This window comes from Coregonus lavaretus, assembly GCF_964263955.1.
Source record: "Coregonus lavaretus genome assembly, chromosome: 8".
NCBI classification, from domain to species: domain Eukaryota; kingdom Metazoa; phylum Chordata; class Actinopteri; order Salmoniformes; family Salmonidae; genus Coregonus; species Coregonus lavaretus.
Window position 1 is genome coordinate 54,859,566 of NC_139995.1, and position 23,200 is coordinate 54,882,765.

A 23,200-nucleotide genomic window follows, 5' to 3' on the forward strand; every position below is an offset into this window, starting at 1 on the left:
ACATTTTTGATTTTAGATTCTTCAAAGTAGCCACCCTTTGCCTTGATGACAGCTTTGCACACTCTTGCATTCTCTCAACCAGTTTCACCTGGAATGCTTTTCCAACAGTCTTGAAGGAGTTCCCACATATGCTGAGCACTATATTTTGATTTGTTTAACACTGTTTTGGTTACTACATGATTCCATATGTGTTATTTCATAGTTTTGATGTCTTCACTATTATTCTACAATGTAGAAAATAGTACAAATGAAGAAAAACCCTTGAATGAGTAGGTGTGTCCAAACCTTTGACTGGTATTGTATATATATATATAAACGGTCATCTCATATTATAGTATATCAAAACATTACAATTCCATGTTATAGACTGACCAGGTGAATCCAGGTGAAAACTATGATCCCTTATTCATGTCACTTGTTAAATCCACTTCAATCAGTGTAGATGAAGGGATGAGACAGGTTAAAGAAGGATTTCTAAGCCTTGAGACAATTGAGACATGAATTATGTATGTGTGCCATTCAGAGGGTGAATGGGCAAGACAAAATATTTAAGTGCCTTGGAATGGGGTATGGTAGTAGGTGCCAGGCGCACTGTTTTGAGTGTGTCAAGAACTGCAACGCTGCTGGGTTTTTCACGCTCAACAGCTTCCTGTTTGTATCAACAGTGGCCCACCACCCAAAGGACATCCAGCCAACTTGACAACTGTGGAAAGCATTGCAGTCAACATGGGCCAGCATCCCTGTGGAACGCTTTCAACACCTTGTAGAGGCCATGCCCCGAGGAATTGAGGCTGTTCTGAGGGCAAAAGGGGGTGCAACTCAATATTAGGAAGGTGTTCCTAATGTTTTTTGCACTCAGTGAATAATCATGATGTGATGAGCAACGAGCTTTTCTAAAGGTTCTTTTCACCTGTGCAGGCTTGGTATCGATGCCTGAGGATGAGCCTCGGTAGATGAACACTTTGCCATCTCCATCGAACGGAGCCCCCACAGCAATGTCTGGATGGAGAGAGACAGACACATTACATATCAACTATACTAAGCCTCATTCAGACATTGTCTTTTGTAGGGTCAGGAGTAGGGTTGTAAAATTATGGAAACTTTAAATAAATTCTGGAACTCATTATCACCTGATTCCGGGAATTCGGGAAAACCAGAGAATTTATTGTGACGCTAGTCAAGAGGGTTACTTGCTCAGGTCACCTGGACTTTTACTTTCAGTTTTACATTCACCTGCTGGAGCTCAACCTGGAGCAAGACATCATATCAGTAGTGTGTGTGTGTGTGTGTGTGTGTGTGTGTGTGTGTGTGTGTGTGTGTGTGTGTGTGTGTGTGTGTGTGTGTGTGTGTGTGTAATGAACAGTAGTACTGGTAACTGCAGTGTGCAGGATCTTGTTTTCTCTCACATAAATTGATCAGGAAAACTCCTGACCCTAAGGACAATAGACTTGCGTGCCAAATGGCCAAAAGTAGTGCACTACATAGGGAATAGGGTGCCATTTAGGATGTGACGAGTGACTCAGACCCCTCAGTCCCTTCAGTGCAGTCGACTGTAATGTGAATGTCGTTTAAATCAAGTTTTGATTTGATTTGATCCTTCCTCACCATCATATCCGTCCCTGTCCAAGTCTCCCACATTGTTGACGGTCAATCCAAACATGGAGTCATAGGTTCCGTTGAGCCTGATTGGCCGAGCATACTCCCAGTTACCGAATGGGTTGAGGAAGACGTACACAGCACCTCCGATATCTGCTTTCCTGTCAAAGTAGTTAGGAGCTCCCACTATCAGGTCTGTCCAGCTGGGGGGGGGAGAACAAGGAAGGAAGGAAGGAAGGAAGGAGGGAGGGAGGGAGGGAGGGAGGGAGGGAGGGAGGGAGGGAGGGAGGGAGGGAGGGAGGTTCAGATAGAGCTCTACAGAATCTTGGGTTGAAACAAGAAGATGATGGATACAAATGTAAACATCCGTCACTGAAATAATTTCCCTAAATGGTTTCCAGGTTCTTCACAAATCCTGGTCAGAGTATTCCCAGTTATGGGATTCCATCCGTTCATATTCCTACCTAATTCCGGAAAACTTCCAACTGGGATTTCTGAAAACATGGGAACTGGGAATTTTCTGGAAATGTGCAACATTACTCAGCCCTCACTGTTGAGCCATGGCCACAGAGTATCTGTCTGTACATTCCATACATTCCCATACACTGCTATCAATAGTATCAGCAGCAGACATATGCATTAGTTCTCACCCGTCACTGTTGAGATCAGCCGTAGCCACAGAGTAGCCAAAGGAAGAAGCCAGTTCCTCTCCCCACAGGATGTGCTGTGGCACCAGGCGGTACACGTTGTCTTTACGCAGCAGCACCACCGCTCCTGTGTGATTGGCTCTCGGAGCCCCCGCCACAAAGGTCAGCTCGCCACGACTCATTATGCCCTTAGCAGAGTCCACTGAGAAGCCTGGAGCAAGGCATTATGGGATAACAGTTAGTAGCAGTTGTGTGTGTGTGTGTGTGTGTGTGTGTGTGTGTGTGTGTGTGTGTGTGTGTGTGTGTGTGTGTGTGTGTGTGTGTGTGTGTGTGTGTGTGTGTGTGTGTGTGTGTGTGTGTGTGTGTGTGTGTGTGTGTGCGTGCGTGCGTGCGTGCGTGCGTGCGTGCGTGTGTGTGTGTCTGTGTGTGTGTGTGTGTGTGTGTCTGTGTGTGTGTGTGTGTGTGTGTGTGTGTGTAATTTAATTCACAATGAAACAACCCAAAGGCAAACACACTAAACAGCTACAGTATTTTCCAACATGCGGGGTGTGAGAGGAGGGATTGCAAGGAGTCTTGTTTTAACATTTAACAGTGTCAACATTCAGGCAGAAGCGTCTCATAGACAAACACAGAGACAGACAAATACTATTATTTTTTAAAAGAGTGACAGACAAATACTATCCTCTAGACAAACATACAGAGAGACAAACAGAGACGGACACGGAGCAGTTCAGGACGACAGGTGCGGAATGACCTAAAGGTTGGCTGCACTACTGTGGCAGCCTCTGAGGTCTAGGTTGCTGAATACATTAGTCTGGTCAAATAGTTAAACAGCTTGAGAATCATAACTAGTTTACAAATTTGTCTTGAGAGAACAGGTGGCCTAGCGGTTAAGAACGTTAGGCCAGTAATTGAAAGGTTGCTGGTTCAAATTCAAGAGCTGATTAGGTGAAAAATATGTTGATGTGCGCTTGAGCAAGGTAATTACTGGTTGCTCTGGATAAGAATGTCTGCTAAATTACTAAAATGTGGGTCAGCAGACAGTTGTCTGGTAGGTTTTCTGCATTGTTTAGGAGCTCCAGGACAACAGTTGTGGAATTCTGCTGTCTGACTTACTGTAGAACAAGTAACTAACAGAACTGTGTCCCTTTAAGAGGAATGCTACAGTTGGACATGTGATCCAGTAAAACTGTAGGCCTTTAAGAGATTAAGAGAAAACGTCCGTAAATATCACAAACTAGGCCTTTAAGAGAGGGATGAGCTAATTTGTCCTTTCACGCAAAAGTCACATCAAACCCAGTAAAATGTATTTGTGCCCCTTTAAGATGAACGCTACAGTTAGAGTTGTGATCCAGTAAAACTGTGTCCCTTTAAGATGAACGCTACAGTTAGAGTTGTGATCCAGTAAAACTGTGTCCCTTTAAGATGAACGCTACAGTTAGAGTTGTGATCCAGTAAAACTGTGTCCCTTTAAGATGAACGCTACAGTTAGAGTTGTGATCCAGTAAAACTGTGTCCCTTTAAGATGAACGCTACAGTTAGAGTTGGGATCCAGTAAAAGTGTGTCCCTTTAAGATGAACGCTACAGTTAGAGTTGTGATCCAGTAAAACTAACTAAGGCCTTTATTAAGAGATAGATAGATGAAGCTACATTTTAAAACGGAGGCCTTTCAAAGAGGGAGGAGCTACTTTTCTCTTTTACACAGAAGTCTGATCCTCTCTGTTTTTTACACAAAGAAGTCCAATTTGCTCTGTAAAGCTATAAAGGGAACCGAGGCTTTATCCTGCAACCTTTTTTAAACCGAATGTGGCCCACCAGGTTCAGAAATGGGGCCCCTGCAAACAGTTGTGTTGTGCAGCTGTCTACAGTGTAGTTGTAAGACTATGTGTTAAAAAAGCTACCGAGCCCTAGAATCAAATAAAAGCTCAATTGATATAAATGGATCTAAATATATTGTAACTACTTTAACTCATCTCTGATCAGTAGTTCTCAGTGGGATTTTCTGTCAACGGAAAATCGTGTGAGACAAATTGGAAGAATTTGAACATTTCATTTTTCATTGGCTGTATTTATATTGGCAGTTACTGTGGAAAAACTGGGCCTGACTCATCGGTGGACTGCGCTGGGTTCTCTGTCCAACAGTAATCAGATTTAATGGACACGATCTGAGGAGAAACAGCATGAACTAGGCTGCTGCCGGGTCCTGACTGGTTCACTGGGTCGAGAGACTGGATTTAATTATAAGCTATTTACATTTACAACGAGCTATTTACATTTTAAGACATTAGGGACCAGTTTCCCGGACACATATCAAGCCTAGTCCTGGACTAAGAGATAATTTTATTGGAGAAATCTCCATTAGACATAATATAATAATACAATGCATACTGGGCTAGTTTCCCGGAATTCCTGGACTATAAAGGATATCATACTATTAGTATATTATACAGTTACATTAGACATTGTATACATCAGTAAAGCTAAGTAGAATCCCATGTGATGTCAGTCAGAGATAAAGATGACAACACACTGTGGTGAAATTCCTCTACATTTAATTCTGCATTTAATTTGGCTTTAATTTGGATTTAATTTAGTTCTGTATTTAACTAAACTAAAAAAAAAAATACCAGTAATAGCAATACTGTCTGTCTGTGGCCTTTTAGTAAGCGTGCAAAACATATGCATTTAGTCATTATGTCATTTGGTTAGAGGGTCAGTGGAGGCATGCTGCGAGTTATAAGTGAGGGGTCAAAGGTAATAATGGCCATTAAGGATGTGGAGGAAGAGGGATAAGGCAGGCTCTGTCCCAAATGGAACCCTATTCTCTTCATAGTGCACTACTTTTCACCAGGGCCTATAGGACCCACAGTGCACTGTACTGTATATAGGGAATTAGGTGCCGTTTGGGACGCATTCCGGTTTCTGTGTACAGGAGGATGAGAATAGAGAGATTTGATGGGAACAATCAATCGGACGGACCAAACCGTTATTGGTTAGAGTCCATTAGCTGGATCTAAAATGGGAATGAGGAAGTATCTATTATCAATGAGAGAGATGTCGCTCAGCTCCAAGGAGAGGACTGCTCTAAACTATGCACTAGAACGCAGATTGTAAACACTCTGTTCCCCATGGGATCTACCCTGCGAGAGCCGTCTTTGAGATACAGAGATACTGTACATGTCAGTGTTGGTATTGTCTTTCTACACAGAAATCCTCCATGGATGATTACCATGGTGATCTCAGAATACTTTGTTCACCTGTGAGATTTGTTTATAAACTCTGCTTTACTTACTTTGTTATTTCACTTCAAACCCCTTTATTGTAATTAGCAAAGTTACCTGTATCTACAAAATGTAGATAAGAATGTAGATATAGATGTACTGTATATAGAACCACCACCAAGGTACCCTGGACAGCTTCAACCCGCCACACCATTGAGTAAAGTCCAGACTGACAGGCTGTGCAGACAGCCCCACCATACAGACTGACAGACTGACAGGCTGTGCAGACCACCCCAACCATACAGACTGACAGACTGACAGGCTGTGCAGACCACCCCACCATACAGACTGACAGGCTGTGCAGACCACCCCAACCATACAGACTGACAGACTGACAGGCTGTGCAGACCACCCCAACCATACAGACTGACAGACTGACAGGCTGTGCAGACCACCCCACCATACAGACTGACAGACAGTACAGACCACCCCAACCATACAGACTGACAGACTGACAGGCTGTGCAGACCACCCCAACCATACAGACTGACAGACAGTACAGACCACCCCAACCATACAGACTGACAGACTGACAGGCTGTGCAGACCACCCCACCATACAGACTGACAGACTGACAGGCTGTGCAGACCACCCCAACCATACAGACTGACAGACAGTACAGACCACCCCACCATACAGACTGACAGACTGACAGGCTGTGCAGACCACCCCACCATACAGACTGACAGACAGTACAGACTGATAGGAACACAGAGAGACATGCAGACCAGTCGGAGTCCTACGTTCTAATCTACGTACGTTCTAAACACGTTCTAGAGAAGAGCTAGCACCGAGCACACACCAACACACGGGGGTAAGGTGGGAGGACAGCAGGGTTGGGGTTAATTCCATTCCAATTCCAGTCAACTCAGGAAGTACACTGAAATTCCAATTATCTTCAATGCTTTTCAATGCGGACAATTTGGAATTGGAATTTGGTTTACATTCTGAATTGACTGGCAGTGAAATGGAATTGACCCCAACCCTGGAGGAAAGGAGGGTAAGTCTACAGTAAGTTGTATCAACATGAATCTGGTTTGTTCAAACAAACAACACCTCACTCCAAGCTACAAACCTAAGTAGCTATTCTGAGCTACGTCCTCAAACATGGGCCGGTTGGAGTGTGGCTCCAGAGTTTTGTACACCAGGGCATCTTCATCGGGACTAGCCATGAACAAGAGCCCTGTGGCCCGAGAGAGAGGAAGAGAGAGGGGGGGGGGGGGAGTGGAGGAGTGGAGGAGTGGAGGAGTGGAGGAGTGGAGGGGAGGTGGTGAAGGGGAACAGGGTGACAAGGAGAGAGAGAGGGAGTGCAGGTGAGAAAGGACTGTGCTGTGATTGTGTGTTTTCTTCTTCCTGGTATCGCAGTGGTTTGTGGGTAAACCACTGGCACCTAACAGAAGGACGACAAGACTGACTCACGCTGTACCCAGAATGCACGGCCAGAACTGTCTGTGGGGGAAACGCAAACCCACTGACTCCCAGAATAGACAGACCTAGCCTGGTCACAGATCAGTTTGTAATGTTTAGCCAAATTATCTATGTTTTATAGCCTGGTCCGAGATCTGTTTGTTCCTTTAGACAACTCCTTTAGACAACTCCTTTGACTATGATATAAGCTGGTCCCAGATCTGTTTGTGTCTTTAGACAACTAATTTGACTATGTTCTATAGACTGGTCCCAGACCTATTTGTGCTTTTTAGCCAATTTCTGTATGACATGACAGCAATTTGCTACTAAAGTACAAGTTGCATATATAGTAGACTATATTTTATTATATTATAATTATATTATTACAAGCAGATCTTGGACCAGGCTATAACAGGCCATGATGACTGTGAGATAATAATATTCCTCTTAAGTAGCCTATTATAATATTGTAATATTTCTGACCCCAGCAGTTAGGAAAGGTATTTTCCCGTTGGCAACCGCAGTGCACAGAGTCTCTCTGCATGTCTGAGGATATTTCTATCATGATTGGTCCATTCCTACGGTAGCTACTTCATGTGGGAGATTATTCCGAGTGGAGCTGTCTGGTTTTAGCTCTGGTGAGTCACACTCCCTCATAACAGACCAGGGTCAGGGATGGACCCTACGGACACGAGAGAAACAGAGAAACAGTACTAGGGTGTGTCTGAAATGCCACCCTGTTCTTTATCTAGTCCACTACTTTTGACCAGTGGCTCTTGTCTGCACCGCACTGCCCTGGGCCAGTTTAGACTAGGCCTGTCTGCCTTTCTAGAGCCCTCTTAGTAGCTACTCTGGGTCCTCTAGGTATGGGATATGTATTTATTTTGGGTACAGTGTGTCGTCAGTCAGTTGTTGTTGTCCTTCCCTGCCCCTCTCCTGTCCTGTCCTGTGCTGTGCTCAGTGATCTCTGGTGAGACAGGGCAGCAGGCAGACAGCTGTGTGAGAGGAGCAGGAGAGGGCTGGGCAGGGACGGTCGGTCCTACCCAGGTAACTATGGTAGGGAACAGGGATCAGCTGAGCATTCAGCTGTTTCTCATCCGCCACCTCATAGGGCCCGTCGTCATAGAAACCCAGATCCAGTAGAGTCTGGTTTAGTAGCTGGACACGCATCTCTCCTGGAAGGAACAGAGTTAGAGGACACAGACACTCAGACACACACACAGACACACAGACAGACACAGATACACATTCGCTCTCTCCCTCTTTCTCTCTCTCTCTCTCTCTCCCTCTTTCTCTCAACCTCCCTCTATCTCTCTCCCTCTTTCTCTCTCTCTCTCTCTCTCTCTCTCCCTCTTTCTCTCTCTCTCTCTCTCTCCCTCTTTCTCCCTCCCTCTATCTCTTTCTCTCTTCCTCTCTTCTCTCTCCCTCTTTCTCTCTTCCTCTCTATCTCTCTCCCTCTTTCTCTCTTCCTCTCTATCTCTCTCCCTCTTTCTCTCTTCCTCTCTATCTCTCTCCCTCTCTTAATTTCAGAAGGAACAAAACTCCATTACCCCCTACAAAGATCAATAGGGACTCAGTCGATAGAGTGACCACATATACTGTAAGTACCTGGGAATCGAAATAGACAATAAACTGAAATTCAATGACTGCCTTTGCAAAGATAAAGAAATTGCAACAGAGAATGTTTTTTTACATAAACTGAACCATTTTAATGTCGACCGCCATATCTTACAAATGTTCTATAAATCTGTCCTGCAGAGTGTGCTGTCCTTTGGTCTGATATGCGTGTTCAGAAACATGCGAGACCAAGTCAAGCTTCAGCGCTTGATTAAGACGGCGGGAAGGATAATTGGTATAGATCAAGAATCAGCCACCAACCTGTACACAAAACTCATCTTCCTAAAACTTGACAGCATTTTACAGGACAGTACCCATCCCCTTCACTCTAACACAGTCACAGCAGCAGCCGGATAAGGGGAAAGAGACTTCTTCAAAGAAAATTAAAACTGATAGATATGGTGACGGTTTTATTCCAACAGCCATTAGGCTGTATAATAGATAGTCTGTTGGTCCTCCATTATACAGAATATTGCACTTTCACTTTAAATGTGTAGCTATAGCACTTGAATTAATTATATTGTGTAGTTTCTGTTTTCATGTTTTATGTACCGTCTTTTAAGCACATGACCAAATGAATATTAATAATAAAGTTGATCTGAATTTGAACTATGAACCCTCCCTCCCTCCCTCCCTCCCCCATCTCTCTCTCCCTCCCTCCCTCCCTCCCCCTCTCTCTCTCCATCCCTCCGCCCTCTCTCTCTCTCTCTCTCTCTCTCTTCTCTCTCTCTCTCTCTCTCTCTCTCTCTCTCTCTCTCTCTCTCTCTCTCTCTCTCTCTCTCTCTCTCTCTCTCTCTCTCTCTCTCTCTCTCTCTCTCTCTCTCTCTCTCTCTCTCTCTCTCTCTCTCTCTCTCTCTCTCTATTGCCAAACACACACTTCCATTTTCAAACATACACAACAAACACATACAAAACAGATAAGTACAGGACAAAGTACACCATCTTTAGGGTTCCACAGTGAAAATGTCAAGTACCATATCATGTAAATCGTGACTCTACCTAAGGCCTGTTTAATATATGATACAGTGATCCATAATTTCAGCCATATTGATCCCTGACGTTAAATAATGACAGTTCCATCCATCAGACCAGTAACTAACTGCTGGGAATCAATCACTTTGATCGATCAGTAGGACTGCTGAGGCCAATCAGTAGATTGGCTTATAAATCAATGATTTGTCCACGGAATTTCTTTTTATGTAAACAGAATTGTGCGGGTTTTTTTGGGTTTTTTTGCACTATGCTTCTACATCTAAGACAACTGTAAGCGAAAAACGGACAAAAAAAACTCCAATAAGATATTTTCAGTCTAATTTCATTCTTTCAGACAGTGCCAAAATATTTCCCCCATTCAGTAAGTAAAGTAAAGGCATATATTAGCTGAATCGACACAATAAGACGTGGACTTATCTTGTCACTTTTAAGTGTCTGAAAACATCTCACAACAAGCTTTGACTTTTGAGTGAACTATCATTTGAAACACCTCAGGTGTCAGTCATCATTATTTAACCTGTATTTATACAGGTGTGTCTCAATGAGATAATTTTAAAAAGTGTGTCACCGTACCTTTCCAGTTGTACGTTCCAGGAGCTCCGAACATGATATATTGGTTGTCAGGTGTGAAGGCGGCAGACAGGCCCTGCTGACAGAAGCCAAACTGTTCGTGTCCCTGGGGTCGCCCCTCACAGAACTTCCACTCCCCTCCATCCAGATCGTCCCTCTCTGTCAGGTCCTCACTGAGCACGTAGCAACGCCCGATGGGGTCTCGCGTCTCCAACGGCTGGCTCACACGCTGACGTAGCTCGTACAGGTGGGCACACGTCTGAAAAAGGGGCGGGAGAGGTATATAGTAGTAGGTTCATTGAAGAGGTCCCATAGGTTTGGACAGAGGCAGGAGAGAAGCTAAGCAACTGGAATAGATGGTCTACTTCACTACAGACATGCTAAACACAACTCGTACAGGTGGGCACAGGTCTGGTTCAGTGAAGAGTTCCCACAGGTCTGGTTCATTGAAGAGGTCCCACAGGTCTGATTCATTAAAGAGGTCCCACAGGTCTGATTCATTAAAGAGGTCCCACAGGTCTGGTTCATTGAAGAGGTCCCACAGGTCTGGTTCATTGAAGAGGTCCCACAGGTCTGATTCATTGAAGAGGTCCCACAGGTCTGATTCATTAAAGAGGTCCCACAGGTCTGGTTCATTGAAGAGGTCCCACAGGTCTGGTTCATTGAAGATGTCCCACAGGTCTGGTTCATTGAAGAGGTCCCACAGGTCTGATTCATTGAAGAGGTCCCACAGGTCTGGTTCATTGAAGAGGTCAACAGTTCTGATTCATTAAAGAAAAACAACAAAAACCAAAACGTGCACCCCTTGGGTTCCGTCTCTCACAGTTGAAGTGTACCTATGATAAAAATTACAAACCTCTACATGCTTTGTAAGTGGGAAAACCTGCAAAATCGGCAGTGTATCAAATACTTGTTCTCCTCACTGTATGTGAGAATGCTGTTCATTGACTACAGCTCAGTGTTCAACACCATAGTTCCCTCAAAGCTCATCACTAAGCTAAGGACCCTGGGACTAAACACCTCCCTCTGCAACTGGATCCTGGACTTCCTGACAGGCCGCCCCCAGGTGGTAAGGGTAGGTAATAACACATCTGCCACGCTAATCCTCAACACGGGGGGGCCCTCAGGGGTGCGTGCTCAGTCCCCTTCTGTACTCCCTGTTCACCCATGACTGCATGGCCAGGCACGACTCCAACACTATCATTAAGTTTGCTGACGACACAACAGTGGTAGGCCTGATCACCGACAACGACGAGACAGCCTATAGGGTGGAGGTCAGAGACCTGGTCGTGTGTTGCCAGGATAACAACCTCTCCCTCAATGTGATCAAGACAAAGGAAATGATTGTGGACTACAGGAAAAAGACGACCGAACACACTCCCATTCTCATCGACGGGGCTGTAGTGGAGCAGGTTGAGAGCTTCAAGTTCCTTGGTGTCCACATCACCAACAAACTATCATGGTACAAACACACCAAGACAGTCGTGAAGAGGACAAAGCCTATTCCCCCTCAGGAGACTGAAAAGATTTGACATGGGTCCTCAGATCCTCAAAAAGTTCTACAGCTGCACCATCGAGAGCATCCTGACTGGTTGCATCACTGCCTGGTATGGCAATTGCTCTGCCTCCGACCGCAAGGCACAACAGAAGGTAGTGCGTACAGCCCAGTACATCACAGGGGCCAAGCTCCTGCCATCCAGGACCTCTATACCAGGCGGTGTCAGAGGAAGGCCCTAAATATTGTCAAAGACTCCAGACACCCTAGTCATAGACTGTTCTCTCTGCTACCGCCCGGCAAGTGGTACCGGAGCACCAAGTCTAGGTCCAAAAGGCTTCTTAACAGCTTCTACCCCCAAGCCATAAGACTGCTGAAGAGCTAATCAAATAGCTACCGGGACTATTTGCATTTTACGCTGCTGCTACTCTGTTGAGGTGTATTGCAATATGTAAAGTTAGAGCCAGGATAGCTCAGTCGGTAGAGCATCAGACATTTAATCTGAGGGTTCAAATCCCTTTTTGGGCGTTGCTTTGACATTTTCCTTCCTTCAAGAGGCAGTCTGCTGCTATTCTCTGTTCATTATCTATGCATAGTCACTTTAACTCTACCTACATGTACATAGTAAAGTAATTACCTCGACTAACCGGTGCCCCCAGCACATTGACTCTGTACCGGTACCCTCTGTATACAGCTTCGCTACTATTATTTTACTGCTGCTCTTTAATTATTTCTTAAAATTTATTTTTTGTTATCTATTTTTTACTTAGCACTTATTTTTCTTAAAACTGCATTGTTGGTTAAGGGCTTGTAAGTAAGCATTTCACTGTAAGGTCTACTACACCTGTTGTATTCGGCGCATGTGGTAAATAAAATGTGATTTGATTTGGAGTTGGTCAGGGAAACCTCTGTGTGGTTGTGTACTGTGTACTAACCACCACCTTTCCTCCAATCCCCTGGCTCTTGACTGTCACTCCTAGCCACTGGTTGTCCTTGCTTTCCTGGTCGAGGTTTACGTCTCCATCGATGTCCACACGCTCGCAGTCAAACTCCTCGCCTGTGATTGGACAGCGGTACAGGGCGCCAGGGCGCTGCCTCCGCATCACGCCCAGTCCTCTGGCCCGCGGAGCCCCCACCAGGATCCTGTTAGCAAGACACACAAACACACATGAATTTCTATGGAAATGGACAATAAAAGTATCGTAGCAAATTGTATCATATCATTTCATATGTGATTGTTTCTGGGAGTATCCATTTAAAGGGGTAATCAGTAGTTACTGCATCCATTTTTGGACTTATAAATTAATGATACAGTATGTACCCATTGATTCTTGAAGAATATAACTTATAAATGCCTCATGAGCATAGTTTACTGGCGTACCCCATCAGAACCCAAAATATAACCTTGTTCTACTCCAAAGTTTGTAAACAAAGTAAATGTAAACAACCACTGTATAGCCTCAAAACATGGTTAAAACTATCATTTTTATATCATGGATGTTCAGTCCATGCATCCATAGCTCTGTCTATGAATCCCTCAGATCACTCTGCTGTTGTTTCAACTGCTGATTGGTCCTTTAAGGCCAGGAACGTTTCCTTCACACACAGGACTGGAACTAGGAGTCTCTCATGACACACTGATCAAAACACAAATGATTAAGTAGCTGGCCAGCACACTCAAGATTTGGTTCTGGCAGCATGCCTACAAGCCCATTAGTCATCACCTGAACAGGAAACACACTGGGCACCATACATACGACTGGCTAAATTTTCTGAACTTTGTGAGGGGAGCTTTCTGGCGCCCAGTGCTGCTGAGTCATCACCCAATTGGGTGCTACACAGAGCGGAAGAGAAGTCCAGTGGCTATACGAGTCAGGCTGGTTCCCAGACTTGCCCTCTGCAATCAGCAGACTCCATCACCATCATCTACCATCCTCTGACCAGCTCGCTCCACTCAAGCCACTTATTTTTCTTAAAACTCCATTATCGGTTAAGGGCTTGTAAGTAAGCATTTCACTGTAAGGTTGTATTCGGTGCATGTGGTAAATAAAATGTGATTTGATTTAGAGTTGGTCAGGGAAACCTCTGTGTGGTTGTGTACTGTGTACTAACTTTCAAGCCATGAACTGATCCTCTCCATCGTAGGAGGATGCAGTTTTCAAAGACTTGGCCTCTATTGGTTGACCTGTCATGATATATTGCTTGTTTGTTTTTGAAGCGCTTTGAGATTCTATGAAAAGTGCTACAGAAACGTAATAAATTATTATTATTATTACTATGTATGACCAGCTCTCCTGAGCTAGTTAGTTTAGATGTTGTATATTTGACATGTTGTTTACAACAACCTCAGGTACGTTCAGTGAGGTCTCTATTCTCTGACACACAAAGCATCAACGTATTACTGGGAGGTTGTATCTAACACTGATTATCATGATTCCCTCCCCCTCCTATCTTTTGTAACGGTTGCGTTTTCACTGCCTTGGCTCTGGCTTCAGCCTTATACGGGCTGGCTGGTCCAGGCAGGGGGCTATTTAAAAACCCACCATGGAACCACATTCCACCCAACCAACACTCTCCTCTCTCTCCTATCACAGAGAAACACAGGGAGAGAGGGGGGAGAGTGGGGGGAGTGGGAGAGAGAGAGCAAGGGAGAAAGAGATAGTGGGTGGGAGAGAAAGAGAGGAAAAATGAGAGTAAAGAGAGGGAGAGAGAGGGAGATTGGAGAGAGACGGAGAGAGAAAGAGAGAGGGAGAGAGAGAGAGAGAGAGAGAGAGAGAGAGAGAGAGAGTGGGAGAGAGAGAGAGAGAGAGAGAGGGGGGGGAGAGAGAGAGGGGGGAGAGAGAGAGAGAGAGCGGGGGGGGGAGAGAGAGAGGGGGGGAGAGAGAGAGAGAGGGGGTGGAGAGAGAGAGAGAAAGAGAGAGGGGGAGAGAGAGAGAAAGAGAGAGAGAGAGCGAGAGAGAGAGAGAGAGAGAGAGAGAGAGAGAGAGAAAGGGGCGTGTTCAAAATGAGAAAATGCTTTGAAAAAACGAAAATGTGTGAATGTCCATGTGAAATGTTTAAGTCTTCCACCTGTCTTATTTTGATATGTACAAGCAGCACATTTATATTACAGCTTCCCCAACCGCTGCACCTACTGGCTGTAAATATGCTCTAGCTGAGGGCCATGCTACACACGTAGCTAGATGTACCCAGGCTTTTCTGAAATTAGCTAGCTTCAGTTAACTTCACATTCCAGCACAGGATTCATCCGTACGACTACGGTGGATATTGCTCGTCCGCCTGCCACTAACTCTAGCAGGCTTGTAACCGTGCGTGCGAGTCGCACGTGGCTAGTCCAGCGCCAAACTCTTCGTTGAGACAATGCTGAACCATCAATCCATGGGCGAGTCAGACACATTAAACATTTGTACCGAAATCAACATGAATTAAAAGTTATCTTGCAAATTCAGCAGGCTATGGTGTGAAAGAGGCTTTAAGAAGCAGTCTTTATTGTATAATCTATTGTTAATGGTGTCTTTGATGTGCTTATCAATGCACACAATACTTTTTCTCCACTCCTATGATCAAATAATTGTATAAAGTCATACAAAAGTTTTACTGTGTGTTAACTTTCAAATGCATCCTATCATTACTAAATGTGTAATGTGATAGGTGTTTTAATATGACTATATTTTTACACCAAAAAAAAACATTTTTTTAATAAAATATTTGGTAAATATTTAATTGGTCATCTTCCTCAAATACTGATAACGCAATCTTTACGAGAGGGAGGGAATCTGATTTGATTGGTCCTCAACTCGTGGCTTGGACACTTCATTCAGGATAAATTGAGTTAGTTTTGAGTTAGCCTGCCCCAGAGCAGGTTAGTCCTGAAGGATACGTCGCCATAGAAATGTACCTGGCTAAAAGCTGAGCCACTTTCGGGGTACCGGTTATCCCGAGTTGAACTTAGAGTTGACCAAAGTTGCCTCTCTAACTCTTCAAACCTGATTGGTAGTATGGGCCTCAGACAGATAGACAGAGGCCTGAAGGGGGTGAGCATGGTGGATTAGTAGCCTGTGAGTCATCAGTACCACACTAAAGCTGATGGAAGGTGTAGCGCTGTAGAAATAAGATACTGTATTTACAAGTGTAGAAATCACACACTGTGTGAACGAATGGCTAAGACAGTCATTCCTAGCCTGGAGCGTCTCCTAGCCACTCCTGAACTCTGTCTGTGCTTGAGCCAAATTCTCTGGTGTTCATTGTCATGTCATGACAGCAAATGAGGGGTAGTTGGTTAATACAATACAAACAGATCAACCTGGCGACCAGGCTACAGTCACTCCTTGCCCTGAGACATGGCTGTATAGACTCCCATGGTGTTTAGAGAAGTCTACAGCAATGTCTCAGAGCAAAGTCACTCTATTGCAGCCATGTGTAATGAGGGTACAGGCTAGAGAGCTGAACAGAACTCCAGGCAGGGTAACAGTTGGTGTATCCAACCTGACTGCAGGGTAACAGTTGGTGTATCCAACCTGACTGCAGGGTAACAGTTGGTGTATCCAACCTGACTGCAGGGTAACAGTTGGTGTATCCAACCTGACTGCAGGATAACAGTTGGTGTATGACAGCCAGCCAGCCACCCAGCCAGCCAGCTACCCAGCCAGCCACCCAGCCAGCCAGCTACCCAGCCAGCCACCCAGCCACCCACCCAGCCAGCCAGCCAGCCAGCCACCCAGCCAGCCAGCCAGCCACCCACCCAGCCAGCCAGCCACCCAGCCACCCAGCCAGCCAGCCAGCCAGCCACCCAGCCAGCCAGCCACCCAGCCAGCCAGCCACCCACCCACCCACCCACCCACCCACCCAGCCAGCCAGCCAGCCACCCAGCCACCCAGCCACCCAGCCAGCCACCCACCCAGCCAGCCAGCCAGCCACCCAGCCAGCCAGCCAGCCACCCAGCCAGCCCTCTAGTCTGACAGTACAACTGTTGCTTTTCAACATCTCCTTCACCAGTGTTACTGATGCGTTCCAAATGGCACCCTATTCCCACATAGCGAACCCTAACAGCACCATTCAACATAGGCTTACTGTTGCCCCCTAATAGTCCTACATATTTCTATTCAAGTGCAGTCATGCATGCCACACCATATTCCCTATATAATGCACTACTTTTGACCATAGGGCCCTGGTCAAATGTAGTGCACTATGTAGTGAATAGGATGCCATTTGGGACACAGTTCATGAGAAACAGCATCTGACATTATTATCAGATCTGGGTTCAAATACTATTCAAAAACATTTTAACTACTTTATCTGGGCTTGATTGAGCAACAGTTCCAAACTCCACACATCGGGCACTCCTGTAAGTCTAAAGGAAACGTTAAAAGTATTTGAAATACATCGAATACTATTTGAACCCATGTCTGATGTATTAGCAGCCACCATCCATAACCTAGTGAAGCTGTGCTAAGCTAAGCTAAACAAAGGGGACCTGGGAAAGGGAAACAAGTTATCACTAAAAGCCTGATAAAAGGTTGAACCCTGTTAACAGCAGCATTCATCTAGACCTCTGGTTTATGTAAAGGTGATAATTCAACTCTCCCACGTACTGCATGCACTGCAGACACACATTACACAGGCAGGTGTTTGGGTGTGTGGTGTGTGTGGTGTTTGGGTGTGTGGTGTGTGGTGTGTGTGGTGTTTGGGTGTGTGGTGTGTGTGGTGTTTGGGTGTGTGGTGTGTGGTGTGTGTGGTGTTTGGGTGTGTGGTGTGTGTGGTGTTTGGGTGTGTGGTGTGTGGTGTGTGTGGTGTTTGGGTGTGTGGTGTGTGTGGTGTGTGTGTGTGTGTGGGGGGGGGGGGGGGGGGGGGTGAGGTTCCACTAACCTAAAGATCTAGTACATGTTAAGTAAAATACTTCATACGCTATCTATAATGCTTTACTCACAAAGACGCAGATACATTCTGAAATTCAGAGAGGGTTTCTTAGCACTTTTAACATGCAGTTACTATAGATGTAGGTTCTGGCTATACAAATGTTCACCGCCAAGGTTATAGCACATTATTTACCTTGAAGGAGATGCACTGCTGTTTCCAGGGCTTCTTCTGTTATATGCAGATTGTATGATAATCTGCATATAACAGAAGAAGCCCTGGAAACAGCAGTACATCTCCTTCAAGGTAAATTTACTTGATGAAGACAGAATGCAAAATGTGTTGTTCGTTCCATTTGTAAGCACTATAATCTGCACAATAAAATTAAATCAATCAAAATTCAATCAATCAATGTTGGTCATTGTTTTTGTATTGCATGCCACAGTATACCGCTACTCCAGCTAAATACATCTCCATCCCTCAGTTCTCTCATCTTTCCAGAATCCATGATTTGACACGGAGGGCCCACACCAATAGAGATCCTATTAAAGTTCCAAAATGTGTGAAAATGGCAGCCATATCGGTCAGGGAGAAATCCAAACCAGTCTAATTGGAATGACTGGCAGTAAAGGCATAATCCTGAATTTACTTATGCAGGACAATAAATGTAAGGCGTGTGATGTCAGAAATGGTGTAATATAATTATTGTCAACCTAAAATATTGTCATAGAATTATAAATACACTTTATACTGGTTTTATACACATTTGATTTGAATTGATTTGAACTAGCCTCTAAACCACAGGAGGCTGCTGTGGTGAGAACATTTAATCACAGGTAAGACATTTATCTAATTTAGTACAGTCCTTTTGTAACTCCACTCACTACTTGTAGCTGTAAACACTGAGTGTACAAAACATTAGGAACACCTTCCTAAAATTGAGTTGCACCCTCCCTTTTGCCCTCAGAACAGTCTCAATTCGTCGGGCTATGGACTCTACAAGGTGTCGAAAGTATTCCACAGGGATGCTGGCCCATGTTGACTCCAATGCTTCCCACAGTTGTGTCAAGTTGGCTGGATGTCCTTTGGGTGGTGGACCACTCTTGAAACACAAACCCAGCAGCATTGCAGTTCTTGACACACTCAAACTGGTGCACCTGGCACCTACTACCATACCCCGTTCAAAGGCACTTAAATATGTTGTCTTGCCCATTCACCCTCTGAATGGCTCACATACACAATGCATGTCTCAATTATCTCAAGGCTTAAAAATCCTTCTTTAACCTGTCTCCTCCCATTGATCTTCACTGATTGAAGTGGATTTAACAAGTGACATCAATAGGGGATCAAAGCTTTCACCTGGATTCACCTGGTCAGTCCATGTCATGGAAAGAGCAGGTGTTCTTAATGTTTAGTTCATTCAGTGTAGTCCGTTTGTTTGTGTTGTTGGTCCTGGCTAGCTTAATGTTCCGGTCGGTAGCTAGCTCTCACTCAGGTGGCTGCTAGCAGCGTCATGAAAAGGGGCATGAGGAAAGCCCTACAACAGGGTTCTTCAATTCCGGTCCTGGAGGGCCGAAACACTTCTGTTTTTTATTTCTACCTGGTAGTTAATTGCACTCACCTGGTGTCCCAGGTCTGAATTAGCCCCTGATTAGAAGGAGAGGATGAAAAACAGAGGTGTTTCGGCCCTCCAGGACCGGAATTGAAGAACCCTGCCCTACAATAATATAACCTTTTTCTAAGTAGTGAGAACGCTCAGGAGCAGGCAATGTTGAAAGGTAATCTTTAGACATGTACTTTTCTTAAATGTCGTTTTGTAATTGACTAAAACAACCAGACAACAAGAAAATTGTGTATGAAAAAGGTAAAGTTTTTGCTGTGAACCAATGGGGTAACGTGTTGTTTTCCCATAAGGTGGGCTGCGACTTTTGATCTAAAATCAACTGGGAGTATTGGCAGTTAATTTGAAAAATTAATGGAATAATTCCTCTTAAACTAGCTAAGAAACATATAGTGCATATAAATTCTTAAAATTCATTATTTTACAAAGAATCTCATCACAGCACTGGCAAACCATGGTTGACCAACTCCCTGACCAAAATGGCTGACCTTTATCCCATCAGAAGAAGGTTCATGTCCATTCTAGTATTCTAATTCCTAATTCTATGCCCACACAGCCCACACCCTTCCTCCCCCCTCCCCCCTGGCTAGATGGGATATCTGGGTGTTGAGTGTGAAGGTGACAGAGTCTGTTGGAATGCTGTCATGTAGCCACCAGCACCACACAATCCTAAACACATACACACACAGACACACAGACACACAGACACAGACACACACACACGTACACACAGACACAGACACAGACACATAATTCCTGGCCTGCCAACACGAGGCACAGTGTGCACCTGTATTAAACACTACTACGTGACAGAAAGGACTACTCCCATGATTCACAGTTCCATCCAGAAAGCTGCACATTTTACCACAATGTGAATGTCCTCCTGAAGACCCTGAGATATTGCCTAGGCTTAGCTCAGTAGGCTAACACGGTCTTGAATCACACAGACATTACCCACCGAAAAAGGCATAGATGTAAACTCATTGAAAATGTGTAATGATGCTGGGATACTTTCTTAAGATAAAAGATAGCCTATTGTCTACAGAGAGACAGACAACCAACAAATCTAGGCCCGTATTCAAAAAGCACAAGCACAAGGTGCACCTGTGTAATGGTCATGTTGTTTAATCAGGTTCTTGATATGCCACACCTGTCAGGTGGATTGATTATCTTGGCAAAGGAGAAATGCTCACTAACAGGGATGTAAAGAAATGTGTGAACAACATTTGAAAAAAGTAAGGTTTTTGTGCATATGGAACATTTCTGGGATCTTTTATTTCATATCATGCAACATGGGACCAACACTTTACATGTTGCATTTATATTTTAGTTAAGTTTAGATTCAATGGTTGTAAAGATGGGGAAAGGTCTGTCCATAATAAAAAGATGCTCAGCTTTTTTGACACCCCACTCCAAACAGCAGGTCCTGCAGGCTCTAGTTTTGTCTTATCTTGATTATTGTCCAGTCGTGTGGTCGAGTGCTGCAAGGAAATACCTAATTAAGCTGCAGCTGGCCCCAGAACAGAGAGGCACGTCTTGCTCTTCATTGTAATCAAAGGGCTAATATTAATACTATGCATGCCAGTCTCTCTTGGCTAAGAGTTGAGGAAAGACTGACTGCATCACTTCTTGTTTTTATAAGAAACATTAATGTGTTAAAAATTCCAAATTCGTTTTATAGTCAACTTACACACAGCTCTGACACACACACTTACACCACCAGATATGCCACCAGGGGTCTTTTCACAGTACCCAAATCCAGAACAAAATCAATAAAGGTTATAGTATTGTATAGAGCCATTAAAGTGGCTTGCGAAAGTATTCACCCCCCTTGGCATTTTTCCTATTTTATTGCCTTACAACCTGGAATTAAATTAGATTTTTTGGGGTTTTGTATCATTTGATTTACACAACATGCCTACCACTTTGATGATGCAAAATATTTTTTCCTGTGAAACAAACAAGAAATAACACAAAAAAACAGAAAACTTGAGCGTGCATAACTATTGACCCCCCCAAAGTCAATACTTTGTAGAGCCACCTTTTGCAGCAATTACAGCTGCAAGTATCTTAGGGTATGTCTCTATAAGCTTGGCACATCTAGCCACTGGGATTTTTGCCCATTCTTCAGGGCAAAACTGCTCCAGCTCCTTCAAGTTGGATGGGTTCCGCTGGTGTACAGCAATCTTTAAGTCATACCACAGATTCTCAATTGGATTGAGGTCTGGGCTTTGACTAGGCCATTCCAAGACATTTAAATGTTTCCCCTTAAACCACTTGAGTGTTGCTTTAGCAGTATGCTTAGGGTAATTGTCCTGCTGGAAGGTGAACCTCCGTCCCAGTCTCAAATCTCTGGAAGACTGAAACAGGTTTCCCTCAAGAATTTCCCTGTATTTAGCGCCATCCATCATTCCTTCAATTCTGACCAGTTTCCCAGTCCCTGACGATGAAAAATGGATGTTCTCTGGGTGATGAAAGGTGTTTGGTCTGTGCCAGACATAGCGTTTTCCTTGATGGCCAAAAAGCTACATTTTAGTCTCTTCTGACCAGAGTACCTTCTTCCATATGTTTGGGGAGTCTCCCACATGCCTTTTTTTTTTTTTTTTTTTTTATTTAAGCAGTGGCTTTTTCTGGCCACTCTTCCGTAAAGCCCAGCTCTGTGGAGTGTACGGCTTAAAGTGGTCCTATGGACAGATACTCCAATCTCCGCTGTGGAGCTTTGCAGCTCCTCCAGGGTTATCTTTGGTCTCTTTGTTGCCTCTCTGATTAATGCCCTCCTTGCCTGGTCCGTGAGTTTTGGTGGGCGGCCCTCTCTTGGCAGGTTTGTTGTGGTGTCATAATCTTTCCATTTTTAATAATGGATTTAATGGTGCTCCATGGGATGTTCAAAGTTTCTGATATTTGTTTATAACCCAACCCTGATCTGTACTTTACCACAACTTTGGCCCTGACCTGTTTGGAGAGCTCTTTGGTCTTCATGGTGCCGCTTGCTTGGTGGTTCCCTTGCTTAGTGGTGTTGCAGACTCTGGAGCCTTTCAGAACAGGTGTATATATACTGAGATCATGTGACAAATCATGTGACACTTAGATTGCACACAGGTGGACTTTATTTAACTACTTATGTGACTTCTGACGGTAATTGGTTGCACCAGATATTATTTAGGGGCTTCATAGCAAAGGGGGTGATACATATGCACGCACCACTTTTCCGTTATTTATTTTTTTGAATTTTTTGAAACAAGTTATTTTTTTCATTTCACTTCAACAATTTGGACTATTTTGTGTATGTCCATTACATGAAATCCAAATAAAAATCCATTTAAATTACAGGTTGTAATGCAACAAAATAGGAAAAACTCCAAGGAGGATGAATACTTTTGCAAGGCACTGTATTGCATGGAACTCCCTTCCATCTCATATTGCTCAAATGAAAAGCAAACATGGTTTAAAAAAACAGATAAAGCAACACAACCTCTCTCCCCTATTTGACCTAGATATTTTGTGTTTATGTATTGATATGGAGGCTATGTGTGACATTTTTTAATGTATGTAGTTGAGCTGTTCTTGTCTATTAATGTTCTGTATTATGTCATGTTTCATGTTCTGTGTGGACCCCAGGAAGAGTAGCTGCTGCCTTCACAAATGCTAACGGGGATCATAATAAAATGCCAAATACACGTCTCCCTGTTATTGACTGATAGAACTATAAAAGATAGTCTCCTATTATTGACTGATAGAACTATTAAAGATACATCTCCTGTTATTGACTGATAGGACTATTAAAGATACATCTCCTGTTATTGACTGATAGGACTATTAAAGATACATCTCCTGTTATTGACTGATGGGACTATTAAAGATACATCTCCTGTTTTTGACTGATGGGACTATTAAAGATACATCTCCTGTTATTGACTGATGGGACTATTAAAGATACATCTCCTGTTATTGACTGATAGGACTATTAAAGATACATCTCCTGTTATTGACTGATGGGACTATTAAAGATACATCTCCTGTTATTGACTGATGGGACTATTAAAGATACATCTCCTGTTATTGACTGATAGGACTATTAAAGATACATCTCCTGTTATTGACTCATAGGACTATTAAAGA

General features: G+C 44.0%; 1 protein-coding gene across 1 annotated transcript in view; it reads right to left on the bottom strand.

Moving 5' to 3' along the window:
* LOC311133621 (integrin alpha-7-like) overlaps nucleotides 1-23,200 on the bottom strand; it is a gene marked incomplete at its 5' end in the record, with an annotated part of 59,831 nt that overhangs the window by 25,360 nt on the left and 11,271 nt on the right. Inside the window, 6 exons of the mRNA XM_084167141.1 lie at nucleotides 911-999; nucleotides 1,606-1,799; nucleotides 2,247-2,454; nucleotides 7,976-8,107; nucleotides 10,116-10,371; nucleotides 12,543-12,750. Of these exons, the coding sequence (XP_084023267.1) occupies nucleotides 911-999; nucleotides 1,606-1,799; nucleotides 2,247-2,454; nucleotides 7,976-8,107; nucleotides 10,116-10,371; nucleotides 12,543-12,750 (1,087 nt within the window). The remainder of the gene's footprint in view (nucleotides 1-910; nucleotides 1,000-1,605; nucleotides 1,800-2,246; nucleotides 2,455-7,975; nucleotides 8,108-10,115; nucleotides 10,372-12,542; nucleotides 12,751-23,200) is intronic.